The sequence below is a fragment of the Mobula birostris genome, chromosome 5 (genome assembly GCF_030028105.1).
Source record: "Mobula birostris isolate sMobBir1 chromosome 5, sMobBir1.hap1, whole genome shotgun sequence".
NCBI classification, from domain to species: Eukaryota; Metazoa; Chordata; class Chondrichthyes; order Myliobatiformes; family Myliobatidae; genus Mobula; species Mobula birostris.
This window is the reverse complement of record NC_092374.1, coordinates 45571044-45586127: the sequence shown is the minus strand read 5'-3', so window position 1 is coordinate 45586127 and position 15084 is coordinate 45571044. Positions and strand designations below refer to the sequence as shown.

The window sequence follows — 15084 nt, the reverse complement described above, 5'->3', positions numbered from 1 at the left end:
AAGCCACGCTTGGAGCTGTTACTTGGGTCTCCTGGGCAGTCATTCATTTATGTGTTGAGTAACCATCCCAACGTGAAAGTAAAAACCTTGCAACTGTTTAAGGGCAGTTAGTTGGAGGCATTGACGGAAAAGTGTGTTGAGCCGAATTTATGGTCACATGTACAAGTACGGTGAGGTTGCAGGTTCAATGAAAAATGTGCTTGCAGCAGTACCACAGGTGTGTGTGGATGCAGAGAACACAGTGAGTATGCATTATATGAGGCAGTAAAGAGAGAAAGATAAAATATGGGCCTTACTGCAAAAAATAAATACAGTTCGAGGTAGGTCCATCATACAGGAGGAGGTTGGTAGTTTTCCATTTTTGAGATGAGGTTAGTTCAAGAATTTGGTAGTTGTAAGGAAAAATCTGTTTCTGAGCCTGGTCACGTGGGACTTAAGCTTTGGTACCTCGTGTCTTATGGTAGCAGTGAGAAAGGGCATAAACTAGATGGCAGGGTCTTTGATAGGTATCAGCTTCTGAACCAACACCTCATACAGATGCTGCGTCCATGACGTTCTGGCCTGTGTCCGCTACACTCTGCAGCCTTTCGCCTTCCTGTGCATTGGAATTGCTGTACCCAGTCAGGATACTTTCAGCTTTACATCTGCACAAGTTTGTTAGATGTAATTAGTGACGTGCCAAATCTCCTTAAGCTTCTAAGAAAGTAGAGGCATTGTTTATCTGCATATAATGAGATAATCTATGCCCTTAGCTATAGCTGGTTCTGTGATGGCAGCTGTCTCTGTTTCTGCAGCATACTCCCAGAGTGGAGGAAAGCTGACAGTAAGGCTGCTAAATGGAGAACTTCAATATAATTAACAAGATGCTGATTTACAATAGTGCTGCACATCTCTGGGTATCTTCAACTCTTCACATCAGTTCTATCAAAGCCAGATTTGACGAAGAAAATTTGTGTCTTCTTGACCTTGAATTAACAGTATAATTTTGTGCTCTTGCCATAGATTTGATAGCTTTAATCTTCATTTGGCAGGCTCCAGTCTTTGTCAACAGCTTTATGATTTCATAAGGTAAAGCTTGGATGCCCTCCTCAAAAGCATTTGATTTTTGAAAGACTTGAAATCAATATGAAAATAATAATGATTACCATTTTAGTTGATTTGTTTCTTTAAATTTCATTTGTAGTGAATTCAGATAATTTGTCAACCTTTTCAAAGGTGTGCATTGATCTTAAAAGGGAAATATAGTGAAAAAACAATCAATTAGAGCTCAATAAGGATTGCATTAATCAAGTTAAACCACCTTCCAAATGCAGTGTATTTGAAGCTCCTTGTGGTTTATATTTGAGATGTATCCTGTATTCAAGGCCTTTCAAAATGCTCTAGGCAAATCAATATCAATTTCTCTGCCAAATTTCTTTGATCCCGCCTCAATTCAATTTTGATGGTAGAATTGCAATATTAGTGATTATTTTTCAGAAGGAAACATGATACCCTAGTAGCCTTCTAATCAACCTCGGGCGATGTTTCCTTGGAATCCGGATTGGCATCAACTGTAAAACTAGAAGTTATTTTTGAACCTTTTTCACTGCAGATCATCTTTACCATCAAATTGTAAGTGTTAAGGTTCACTTTTTACCTTGAATATCTTTGGGTAGAAAGTTTCTTGTCTAGAAAATGTGAGGTGATTGATTCATAAACTTAATCTTGGTGGATTAGGTTTTCTGGAACTAAGGTTTCTTCTCTAAATTATACACTGTATGGTGCAGAAAGTCGACTAAGCTGAGTGTATAATTGCTGGTGCATTGTGATACATGAGACATAGAATGTAGAACAGAAAACATGATAGAGCTAGGCTCTTCACCCGTGATGCCTGTACCTACCATATGCCAATTTAAATTAATCCCATTTGCTTCCATGTGGCCCATGTCTCTCCATCTCTTGCCCGTATCTGTCTAAATGTCTGTTAAATGGTGTTATTACCTCTTCCATCACCTCCCTTGGCAGTACGTTTTAAGCACCTTACACACTTTATGAATATAGAAAAAAAGAACTTAAAAAATCTCTTTAAACTTTTTTTCCTTTCATCTCTAGGATTTGTCATTGGTAACCTGGGAAGGTGACTCTAGCCATCTACCTTATCACAGCATGTCATAATTTTATAGCATTTTATTAAGTCACCCTGCGACCTCCAATGTTCCAGAGAAAACAATCCAACCTCTCCTAATTTTCATACTCATACCAGCATGTGTATGAGGATCAGACAGATCAGTGCAGTTGACACCCATCTAATGCACTTAAACCTCTTGACCCAATGTATAGTGAAGTATATCTGAATGTCTTAAGAGGGCAACTTTTTGGTTGAAATTACTCCCAAGTATTCAGATGCATATAACATTTATCTAGTGTCATACAACTGGAAGATGCTTGCCTGATCCCTGAATATTTCCCTTCTGTTTGGAATTTTGCCTGAACTCTCTCTTTACACCCCATTCTGCTTTATGGACAGGGGAATGTTTTTCCTCCACGCAATGTTCCTTTAGGAGCACTGCGAGGAACTTGGATTTTGTTGCGTCGCCAATGCTTGTTATCAGGCATTCCCAGGTTAATGAATTTTGTCCTGATTAAAAAGGGACAAGATCCCTGCTGGGTTAGCATTATCTCTCACATTTAGCCATCAGGCAATCCTCTATCCCCACTGTGACCTGCAGCAAATAAATTGCCTAATCTGCTTCATTGTGGCCCTGTACTTTATACGTCTGCCTGCAGTGCACTTTTCTTGTAAATGCAACACTCTATTCTGAACTGTATTTGCTTTTTATACCTTGGTGTACTTATGTATGTTAACTGGCTAAACTACAGTTACTCACTGTATCTCAGTATATGTGACAACAATAATTAACTAAGCCTGTTTCAAGATACAAGGAGATTGGATGTCTCACTCATACAGCATGGAAATTGCCGTTTCAATCAGCGAAGTCCACACCAACCATCAAGCATGAGCCTTCACTCATCACGCTTTCCCTTTTTATCATCTTCAGCAGCATTCCCCAACTGATTCTGCTGTAATCCACCTGCACCAGCTACAGCTATGGTCACCAAGTAACCTTTGAGATGTGGGTCACCAAGTAAGCATGATCAGCATGCCGTATGGAGGTGGGAGGAAGCTGGACGACCCAGGCTAAAGTTGTGCGTACTCCACAGGACAGAGCCCAAGGTTGGGAGTGAATCTGGGTTGCTTGAGCTATGAGTTATTAAGTAATTATCACTTCATCACAGTGTTGCCTTACTACATAATAGAAGTATGCATTAAAAACCCTCACCAACAATACATCTTGGTGCATGAGCATGTATAGAGAAGCCAAGATTCATGTTGGCCACACCCATGTTGTAAAACACAGGGAAAGAAGTTGGGATTAACGTCTTGATTTGGTTTGATTTGATTTCCCACAAATCTTCCTCCTCCTTGTTCTGGTGTGACCCTTTCATCCACTTTCACCTCTTTTGTTACTGGTAATTCTCTCAAAAATTCAGAATTGTTCCTTGAAATGGAGACAGGAACTTTGTTCTTGATTCTCTGTGATTGTGATGTACAATCTTGTGCAAAATGCTCCAACAGCATTTTTTACCAGGTCTTGCTTTTCTTTTTCATCACTGAGGTGCTCCTATGTAGGAATTGCAGATACTTGATAGATGAGCTCAGCTGGTATACTGTAAATGTAAATTTGCATTTGTGCTCTATTTACATCATTGGAGAAGCATCAAAAACCATTCCCTGCCTTCCCTATTGAAATTTGTATGAGACTGAAAGCAATGTTTCAGCAGATTACACAGTGCTGTCAGAGGACTGACTGAGGAGGTATTTTCTGATGCAATTTCTTACTGCAGTATTAACACTTTGGGGAAAGTTTGCAACTTTTATACTGGAGCTCCATTAAATATACATGATAAATGTTGGGCATTGAGTACAGAAACTCAGTTGTTGATGAACTCAACTCTTAACATTCTGCTTTATAGTTTTCTTGTCTTGGGAAGCTTTTAAGATGTGCCTTGGAAATTTATGTCCTTCTCTGCCCTTCCCTCTGAGAAGTAGTTAAGCATTGACAGAGGACAAGAGATGGCCTCTGTCAGAAATATGCCCTCTTTTTGCAGTGTTAACAGATGCTTTTTCCATTTACTAGCACCATCTAATCTAGATCCAGCTTCCGTGCTCACGCACTGAGTCAGGATGCTATGTTGCAGTTGTTCACAAAATGAATATTGTGTAGAGTTTTAGTCTCCCTGTGATAGGAAAAATGGCATTAACTTGGAAAGAGTGTGGAAAAGAACTTATGAGAATGCTGCCTAGACTCAAGGGCCTGAGTTATAGGCAGTGGTTGGACAAGTAAAGACTTTATTTCTTGGAGTGCAGGAGACTGAAGGGAGGCCTTGTAAAAGTGTGTAAAATTATGAGCATAAATAGAGTGAATGTAAGCCATCTTTTGCTCAGGGGAAAGGAAACCAAACATGGAGGTCAGGCTTAAATTGAGAGGACAAGGACCCCACCAGGATTTTTTTTAACCCTGAGAATGGTGCGTATATGGGAAAAAAATGCCACAGGAAGTGGTTGAGGCAGATACAATAGCAACATTTAAAAGGTTCTTGGACAAGTTCATGGATAGGAAAGGTTTAGTGGGATATGGGCCAAATCTAGACCAATGTTACTAGCTTAGGTTGGCACCTTAGTTGATATAGGTCTTTTGGATTTTCATGATGTATTACTCCATTACAATTATTGCTTTGCAATGATCATAAATAAATTTGAAAGCTTCATAAATAAATTGCAAATCAGTCCTATCCCAAACAAATTTCTGTCCAGTTAATACTAAGCTCAATTAGCATATAAAAAGATATTCTGGATTCATCCCCCTTTTCCAGTCATGATGAAGGATCTTGGCCCAAAATGTTGACTATTCATTACCATGGATGCTGAGTGACCTGCTGAATTCCACCAGCATTTTGTGTGTATCGCTATGGATTTCCAGCATCTGCAGAATCTCCTGTGTAATACAAACACTGCCCGTAAGAGGATGGAGCAACATCACATGATTAGTTATCAATGTTCGGGCCAAGGATGATGCATGTTTGAAGCACGTCAAAGCAAATCACCTCAACAGCCCCCTTAATGCAACCCTGAAGGTTTGCTTTTCTTTTTTTTTGAAGTTTTTTCATATCAAAGTGAGGAAGCATACAGGTGATTGCCAAAGCTGGAGCAGGTGTGTGAGGCAACTAGTCAAATGAGCTGGTGATACATTGGTGCCATTGGGCTTGTGCTTTAATAGATGCTGAATGAACAATGATGAAAGGTAAGAGGACTGCATGGCTTTGAGTTAGAGAACTTATTGAAATATGCAGACTTGCAAGAGATCAGATGTTGAGAAGGTAGTTCGTGTCATGGTAAAGTGTCAAACTCTGGCCCTTAAAGATGAAATTGACCGAGATTTTAAAAGCTGCTTTTATACCAAAAAGTTCTTCAAATATTCACCCTGCCCACTTAGGGTAGAATGTGAGTCAGTTTTGTCTGTGCAGTCATCTGAAGCCCAAATTTATCCAGTCTTTAGCCCCAACTTTTCCCCTTGATGATTTGAAAGTTAATGTCACTTTGATTATTCCTCTTTCTCCTGAAAACATAAAAAAGATCTTTGTTCTCCCTGTATCAATTTGTTTTTAAAGTTTGACAGCACAGAACTAGTCCATTAAGGAAATCAAGGAAGCTTAATTAGAGGGCACTGGGAATGTGAAATTTACTGTTCCATTGAACTTTCAACTTTGAATGAGGGAAAACCCTCTGTCTTCAGGGATAGTCACGTGCCTTTTCTAGATGCCTGCTACACGATCCTCCCAAGATGCAGCCCTTTGCTTATTTAATTCGAGCCGAATGTCCTGCAAAGCAGCATGCTGATCAGTAGTTCCACAAGTCTCACAAGGCATTTGTTATAAAAGTATTTGTAATATGACATGAGGGACAGGAAAGAAAAATACATTTTAAACATATAATTTTTCAACTGTGTTATAATTACCTGAATCTTTGAAGATTTTAAATTGTTAGGTATGTTGCTCAAGTATGATTCTGGACTCTGAATTACATTGTTACACAGAACACACTGACCCAAATAGTAGAGGCTTTCTTCAAACTTCCCTTCATCTATGCTTGTCTAAATCTATTGTCGTGACCTCCTGTCCCTTCGTCCTGCATGTATTTACTTAGTCCCATCTTAAATGTACATCTGTATTGTTCACCCTATCCACTCCCAGTGGATTGAGTGCCATATGTGAGTACTCCAAATTCTACTAAACTTTCAACTTGATTTTTTGAGGATAACAAATTTGTTCTTTCTGCAGGTGGGATTTGGGTGTAAGAAAAATACCCATTTTTGTTAAAACAGCAAACATTACAGTGCAGGGACAGGCCATTCAAATCTCAATTTCTGCACCAACTATGCTGTGGAATTAAACTATATTTTTTCTGCCTGTATACGATCCATATCTCTCCACTTCCTGCGTATTTATGTGTCTAATGGCCTCTCAAAAGCTGCCATCGTGCCTATTTTCACTGCTCTCCCCAGCAGCCAGTTCCAGGCACCCAGTGCTCTGTAAAGGAAAAGCTACCCTGCACATCTCCTTTAAACTTTTGCTCTCTCACCTTAAACGTATGTCCCCTAGTATTTTGCATTCCTACGCTTACCTATCGCTTGTATGAACTTCTTTCAGGAAATTTGTTAATTATACAAAGTGGGTGCTGATGTAATACACAGATGTTTGCATTGCATATTGATTGTGGATTCTAAAAGTGACATCAGATGATCTGCTTCAGTTGAAGCCTCTGGACCAGGTCTCTCCATAATGTATCGCCATGGGATCTTGACCATTCATTACTTAAGCCAGGTACTGTAAAGGAAGCCTGTTGTTCCTTTTAGCTCCTTGTGGCATATTGGGTGGCATTTTTTGCTATTTTCATAGCATTTGTCTGTTTTTTACAAGGCCAAGTTGCTAGCTTGATGCTGAACCCAGCATGGATGGAAAGCCGGTGGATTCGAACCCGGGGCCTTTTGCCTCGAAGTCTGGTGCTGATACCGGCACAAAGGGAGTCTATCATTGCCTATTTATTACCTCCCAATTTGGACATGGACCTAATGGTGTTAGATTCTCAAGAGAGTCTCTGTGGAGTAAAATGTAACTTGGACAGTTTGATAAAAAGGAGTCTTCCTTTATCAGCTTGATTGTCTACAGCCTTTTCTATATGGTTTTTCTTCCATTATCAAAGGATACAGCAGGATATTTAAAGGAGTTAGCAGGATATTCCAAGGATTCGGAAGGATATAGGCTATTTGGAAATGTGGGCACAAAAATGGCAGTTGTTGTTTACTTTGGACAAATTTGAGATGTTGAACTTTGGCAGGTCAAATGCAAGAGGGAAGTATACAGTAAATGGCAGGACCCTTGGGAGAAGTAACGTACAAAGAGATCATGTGGAGCAAGTCTGTTGCTCCCAGAAAGTGGCAACACATATGGTCTTGGGTCACACTGCATACTTTCCTTCATTGGTCAGGACATTTAGGTTAAAAGTTCCAATGTCATGCTGCAGTTGTATAAAACTTTATTTGGGCCGCATTTGATTTGTGTACAGTTCTGGTCAGCTGATTAGAGGAAAGATGTGGAAGCTTTAAAGAGGTTGCAGAAGAGGTTCACCAAGAGGCTGCTTGGATTAGAGAGTATTAGTTGAAGGGTTGGTCAAGGTTGGATGTGTTCTCTGAAGTGTCAGAGGCTGAGGGGAAACCTGGTAGAAGTTGATGAAGTTATGAGGAGCATAGTTAAGCTACAGAGTCGGTCTTTTCTCACGGATAAAACATCCAGTCCTAGAGAGAATGCCGGCCAGTTGTGCAGTGGCATCATGGTCCTGTGTTTGAATCCAGTCCAATCCTTGCACGCTTTCCATTGCTGCCAGGTTGAGCGCTGAGCTAGCAACTTGGCTTCGTAAAATAAAAGGCAAATGCTACGGAAATGGCAAAAAAATGCCACCCAATACCGCGAATGGGAAGAACAACTAGAGGGAATAGGTTTAAGGTGCGAAGGAGAGTGTTGTTTATTTGCTTGGTGCGGTAGGTACCTGCAGCAGACTGTTGGGAAAAGTGGTGGAAGCAGCGTTTAAGAGGCACATCAACAGGCTGGGGAAGGAGGCACAGAGACCATTAGTAGGCCGATGAGATTAGTCTGTTCAATGCAGACATTGTGGGATGTCCTGTCTTCTGTTCAGTGTTCCATGTGCGAAACCTGTGCAAAAATAAATGGCTCCCCGACATCATCATTTATTCCTCCCAGACCTCTTGCCATTTATCCTGTCTTTATTGCTTTTCTTCCTTCTCCTTGGCCTCCTGTTTTGACCCTAGTTCACTCTTTCCATTTGGTTGATGTCACTTAGAACTAACGTACTGAGTTTACCTCTATCACACCTCACTTCTGGCCTGTTCAGTTCAATACTTCAACATTCCTGCCACTCCTTGGCAAGTGCATTTATTTGTCAGAATCAGAATCATTCAGAATCAGGTTTATTATCACTGGCACGTGACATGAAATTTGTTAAGTTAGCTTATAAATTTATTAACATGCATTTGTTATTCATATCTGAATTAAACACAAGTATTCATGAGATTTTTTTTGGGGGGGGGAGAAGAATACAACAATTTTTCAAATAAATGCCACATCTTGTTGCAGAACAAAACACAATGGGTTGTTTGGCATGACTAAAAAGTTATTTGGGCGCTTCCTGGCATTGATCACCAGCCTGATGTGATTCTGTATGAAGAGTGGGTTGGATGATCTCATTCATCATGCAACACTTCTTGGGGCATTGCCAACATTGACCTCATTGTTGTGGGGACATCTGTCCTCGTATATTCCCATAATTAATACATCCCTAGGCTATTTCCCATGTGTCACCTTTTTTTCCTTTCCCTTTCCAATAAATTGCCAATCCCACTTTCCTCTCCATTCTTCCCACCTACCCCACCCGGCCTGATACTAACTTCCACCAACACAAAGTGCTGGTCTTCCCTGATTTCCCTCAAGAGCCCGTGAATCAGCTGCCTTCCACTTCCCCAAGTGTGGGTGTCTTTCTTCTCACCTCCACCTCCGGTTTCCCCTTTCTCTTTCCTGCCTTTCCATTGAATAGTTAACTCCTGTCTCTGTATAATTGCCAGTGATAGCTCTTTTCTCATCTTTTTAGACTACTATTGAAGGTTTTTTTGTGCACTAATTCTTTTTTTTATTAATGATATGTTACACTGCTGCATAACTTAGTAGTTACCTTGTTTAATAATTTAGCTGTTTGTAATGTATCCAAAAGAGTCAGGAACATGATACTATGTTAAATATTTAGAGGGAGGAAATGCCATTTTTATGAGATAACATGCATTCTATTGAAGACTGATGCCCAGGTTTGGGCTGCTTATGAGAGTGAGAACACAATGTGTATCTTCTGCTGGATTGGTCAACAAATTATCGAGATGAGGGATTGATTTCAAATGACAATTAACCATCTTGTTTGTTTGATGTTACAGTGTCTTTGATCTTGCTGAAAGAATGCTGCTCATTATTTAAATGTGATCAGTAGAAAGCAGATTGAATTATTTTATTACCTCAAATTAAAGACAGCCTGCAGAAATCAGAGTTAGTGAAATCTGAAATAATATAAAGCATTTGGATTTGTGTTGTGACGGGCAGCAGAGAGGATAGTTTACAAGTGAAAAAAATCCTTATCTTTGTCCTTCATGATCTTATTATAGATGTATATAAAATCATGAGGGCAGAGACAAGAGGAATAGTCTTTTTCCAAGGATAGGGAAGTCTGAAACCAGAGGGCAAAGGTTTATGGTGAGAGGGAAGAAATTTAAAGAGAATCTGAAGGTTAAGTTCTTCACACACAAGATGGTGGGTATGTGGAATGAGCCACCAGAGGAAGTGGTGGGCATAGGTGCAATAACAAAGAAATTTGAACAAGTGTGTAGATAGGGAAAAAATTAGAGGGATATGGGACAATGGGACTAGCTGATGCAGGCATCTAGGTCAGCACGAATGAGTGGGCTGAAGGGTCTTTTTCTCTGCTGTATAACTCTGTGACTCTGTTGCATAAAATAGCCATATTTTAAAAAGTATTTTATTAGCTCTGAGTTTTATGAAGTTTTTAAAAGATGAGCGAGTTATTATAAGTACAATCTTTCCTTTACATAGGGAGTGAGTTTGTTTATCTCTGAGACAAACCTTTCAGATGTGTTATGAAACACATGCTTCAAGTAAGGCGGTCATTAGCTTTGCATTCCCATATGTTCCACAATACCATTCACTTTTGGCTTGAAACTGATGGTTGAAGTTATTTCTGAAATGGTGTACAGAAACCAAGTAACATGGGAAACTGGTACAGATGAACAAAGTTGAACAAGAAACTCTCAGTCTTTGGTTAAAAAAATACATTTCATTTTGCCATGTTCTGTATTTTGCCAAAGTAGGATATTACTGTGGATTTTGTATCCTTTGACTTGAAAGTGGAAGCTGATTAGGGCAGAGAGGCAAATAGTTCCTGAGTGGGTAGGACAACCAAAAGGATTTTTGATTAATGAGATTACAGGTTTAAGAATAAAGTGGATTAATTGAATGTCAATCAAGCACGGAAAACAAAACAAGGAAGGAAAGAAGAGTGAGTTATTATTTAAAGGTTCTTAAAGAAAACTTCAATCACAAGTGATGCCCGCAACACTGGACGTAAATTAATATCCAGTAAGAATCACCATGTTGTCAAAAGTATACCTTGGTGCTAGGCCTTTCAGTGAAGTATTTGGGTCAGATCTACTATGGCATTGCATGATCTATGTATTGGAGTGGTGAAGCAGACACTAGATGTCATTTTAGCAAAACAGACACTGAAGCAATATGACATGGACACATTGGATGTTTGTTTATAACTAATTCTCTCCTGAAGATATCACAAACACCATTATCCTTGATTTTGATTTGACAGTAAAGTCGACTTAGATTGTTTGTACACAAATAAACCATGTGTTCCACTGACTCAGTTTCAATCCTGGATATTAAATAAAATAGAAATCTCAGCCTGAACCTGTACACTGAGATGTGTTGTTTGCATCCCAGGATTTGTAATAGATATTCGATATTAACTATATCAAGAAATGCACTGATCTATCAAACGAGTTAAGTTATTTGATGTACCCTGCTAATGTCTTGCACGGGTCTTTACTTATGTGCTCAAATCCACACCCAGGATACACCAGTGTTGTTCATATGTTCATACAAATAACTATGGTTCAGACTCTTGGAAACCCTATATCTTGACACTTCTTCCAGGACTCATTCACATTCTGTTCTAATTTCTCATGCAGTTAAAGGAAAGAAGAGTTTTCCCTTTGCTGCCAATTAGCATTTGTTTTTGTCACATGAAGTACAGCTTTCGATAATAAATCCTCTAATCCCTTCTTCAGCAGTGATCTATGTTAATGTAGAATTCTGATTGGTAATGTATTACTTATCACAGTGACTAAACAAGATGCATTTAAACATGGTTCTGCATATAAAGTTAAATGATTGTAGCAACAATCCCCATATTATGTAGCATTCTGGTCTCCTTTTCCAACAAAAGTATGCTTAGCATCGATGGAGCACAACAACGATTCAGCAGACTGAATCCTGGAATGTTAGATTTGTTCTGTGAGCAGAGGCCTAATAGACTGGGCCTGTATTCTCTCGCATTTAAGAGAATGACGAGATCTCAATCTTACAGGGCTCGACAGGCTGGAAAAACGAAGGTACGAGGTAGAGTCTCAGAATAAGGCTGGGCTGCTAAGAACTGAGATGAGATGTTCCTTTACTCAAAGAGTGGTGAATCAAAGGAACAAGAGGGCTGTAGTACTTCAGTTCAGTGAAACCAGTGATAAATAAATTCCTGAAGATTAAAGAAATAAAATGGTATAAAGCAGGGAAAGGAGAGGTACATTAGCTGTAAAGTTGATGAATGGCAAAGTCATCTCAGACAGCCAGTTGACCTCCGACTGCTCCGAATCCTTGTGTTCTGATGTAATAAGTGATTCAGTTCAATTGCTGCTCGCTAACTGAACTATAATGGAATCCTTTTAAAGTTGGTCAACCAAAAACAGTGAAGTCATGTTGTCTGTTCTAGCACTTTATGTCCATCTCCTTAATGTCATTTATATGCCTGCAACTTGTTTCCAAGATCTTTTCTCAATTAAGATCTTGTTTCAGTCCTGGACCATTGGCTCATATAAATTAGTTGGCCACGAATATATGAACCTTTGCCCCAATTAATCAAGTGCAGCTTGTTTCTGTAAACATTAGGGCTGAAGGCAATTTGTAGAAAGCCTTGAAGTATTTCTTCTTGGACATAATACTGTGTGATCATTAAAGCAATGTAATTAAGACATTCTGTTAGCGTGCTGCTGCCTAATGAGAATTTGTTCCTCATTTACCTGGATAAAACTCTGACATTGCATTTAGTAATCTAGTTGTATGTTGGTCTAACTATACAAGCGGATTAAGAAACGGTTGGTGCTGCAATATCACAGACAGCATGCTTGCTTCATTAATGAGTCTTGAAAGAATAGTTTCTATGCAGCGGATCATTCATGCATTTCAAAAATAATGAATTTATCACAAGAATCATATAATGTTGCTTTCTAGATTATGGTGCTTCATGATTGTATTTGTTGTTATCTGCTTGAGGCTCAAATTGGACAAGAATACACCGATTGTAATTGTAACCAAATCTGTTGGAAGGAGAATGGATGGGTTGGGTTGAGGCTGGGGATCTGTTTTATACTTTGAGTGAATTTACTCTCTGTTGTCTTAAAATTGGAGTAAACTATTTTATCTTGCCATGGATCTTTTTAATATGCCAGTGATTGTGTTACTAGATGATGTTAATCCAAATGCAAAACGCTGAAGTTCCTAGAAATCTCAGATATAATTGAAAATGTTTGAAACATACATGTGGGTCAAATAGTAAGTCAGGGGAAAGAAACATAATTAAAGCCTTATGTTTATAGTTTGACATCTAAATTGTCCAAGGCTGGTGATAAAGCAAAATTACAAGGGAAGAGGATGGGAAGAAGAAACCAAAAGGTGGCAGGAGTGATTGAGTCAGAGAAGAGGTGATGGAACACAAAGAGTAGTGGTAACAATAAAAAGAAACATGTTTCACCCTCCTGGAACTTTGATAGATCTCCCTTTGTTCACATCCTCCATCCCTTCAGCCTTCTAATTCAATGGATCATCTCCCACTCTCCATCTTTGCATTTTCACACTCTTTTCTACCTTCAACTCCCTTCAGGATCTCAAGGCACTTTGCATTGCATTATTATTGTATTTATTCTGAATTATCTTCACACAGGTCTCAAGTCCTCAGCTTTAGGAAGCATCTAACAATTTACTTCTCTGATAAGGCTCGGATCTCCAGAATTCATTTTGTGGACTGGGCATTCACATGGACTTCTTTCATTTATAAATACTGCTGTCAAATCTCACAACACTGCAGAATCCAGAGGCAGGTGGTGACCCGCAGCATAGAATGTCCCAAAGCTAACAGTTGCCCCGTACCTACTCTGCTCCTGTGCCTCTGACTTTGTGTACTGAAGCTCAATGAGCAGCAGGTCATCCTTTGATTGGACACATGGCAGCTTTCCAGGTTCGACACTGAGTTCATCGACTTCAGATAATGATTTGCCGCTCTCACAATTTACACCTATCTTGCAGTTTATTATGTGTCCATTTTTTCTCTTATTAAATTAAGTTTAAACATTGGAAATGTTGTCAACTCACTCAGTGGGTCAGGCAACATCTATGGAGGAAAATGAGACCCTTCATCCTTCAGTATTTTGTGTGTGCTAGTCCAGGCTTCCAGCATCTGCAGACTCGCTTGTGTATCAGTAGTGCCTCAAACTAAGTTTTCTTCTGTTTCATTTTACAGCCTTTAACCGAGCTCCTGTCCCAATGGCTGTGGTGAGAAGGGAGCTGTCCTGTGAGAGTTATCCAATTGAACTTCGCTGTCCTGGAACCGATGTTATTATGATTGAAAGTGCTAATTATGGAAGAACTGATGATAAAATCTGCGATGCAGATCAAGCCCAGATGGAAAATATTCAATGCTTCTTACCAGATGCCTATAAGATAATGTCACAGAGGTAAGTTTGATGCTTGTGCCTGGTTCTTACAATTGGTTATTATGTTCATTAATTTAATGGCAAACTTGTTATATCGGTAACAAGCTTGCAACAATAGTCCTACACTGTGGTTTGCCTGAGATAAGCAATGAATAATTCTTTACATTCTTTCTACCAGCCAGTAAATCACAACCAGATTTGTGTTCAAGGGATAGCAGTAAAGAGACCTGAATCCTGACAATTATAAAGGCAGAATATAACAGCAGTAAAGCCTGTTTGTTCTGGAAGCACCACGCCAGGAAAAATACAGCATTGTCATTTCTTACTAATTTCCATCATAATTTTAGTTTATGAAACAACATAATCTGATGGAAGCCAATAGTTTCTTTCGTCAAAAATCCGCCTACATTTGACTTGTTTATCTGGAATTTCGGGCAGGTGGGGCTCATCAGCCTTGGATGGCAGCCCACCCAGGAGAAGGAAAACTCTTATTTTCAACCTACGCAGCCTTGCAGCCATACCCACCCATGGAAAAGGCTTTGGGAGTAAACCCCGAGGAAGAAATCCGGAGCTGGGGTCCCTAAGGCAGTTTGATGTTGTTTACAACTTCACTCTGGCGACCTCTGCGACAACACTGGTGCCAAGATGTATCAGCGCTTGCCCTTCCCTTGGATTAGATCAGTGATGTGGAGAGGGGGAACCCACTGCATGGGCATCAGCCAGTTCTTCAAGTCTTCCTGCCTGAGTTTTCACCTTGGAAAGGACACAGTCCAACAGAGGCATAAACCCATTATTCCCTGGGATCAACAACTTCCTGCTACCACCACTACTATCTGGACTTGAAATGATCATCCTTTCTTTCTATAAA

General features: G+C 39.6%; 1 protein-coding gene across 6 annotated transcripts in view; it reads left to right on the top strand.

Moving 5' to 3' along the window:
- The window catches only part of LOC140197677 (adhesion G protein-coupled receptor L3-like), a 587218-nt gene that overhangs the window by 257596 nt on the left and 314538 nt on the right, over nt 1-15084 (top strand). For all 6 annotated transcript variants that reach the window (XM_072257981.1, XM_072257983.1, XM_072257978.1 and 3 more), the window contains one exon: nt 14024-14237. In XM_072257981.1, the coding sequence (XP_072114082.1) occupies nt 14024-14237 (214 nt within the window). The remainder of the gene's footprint in view (nt 1-14023; nt 14238-15084) is intronic.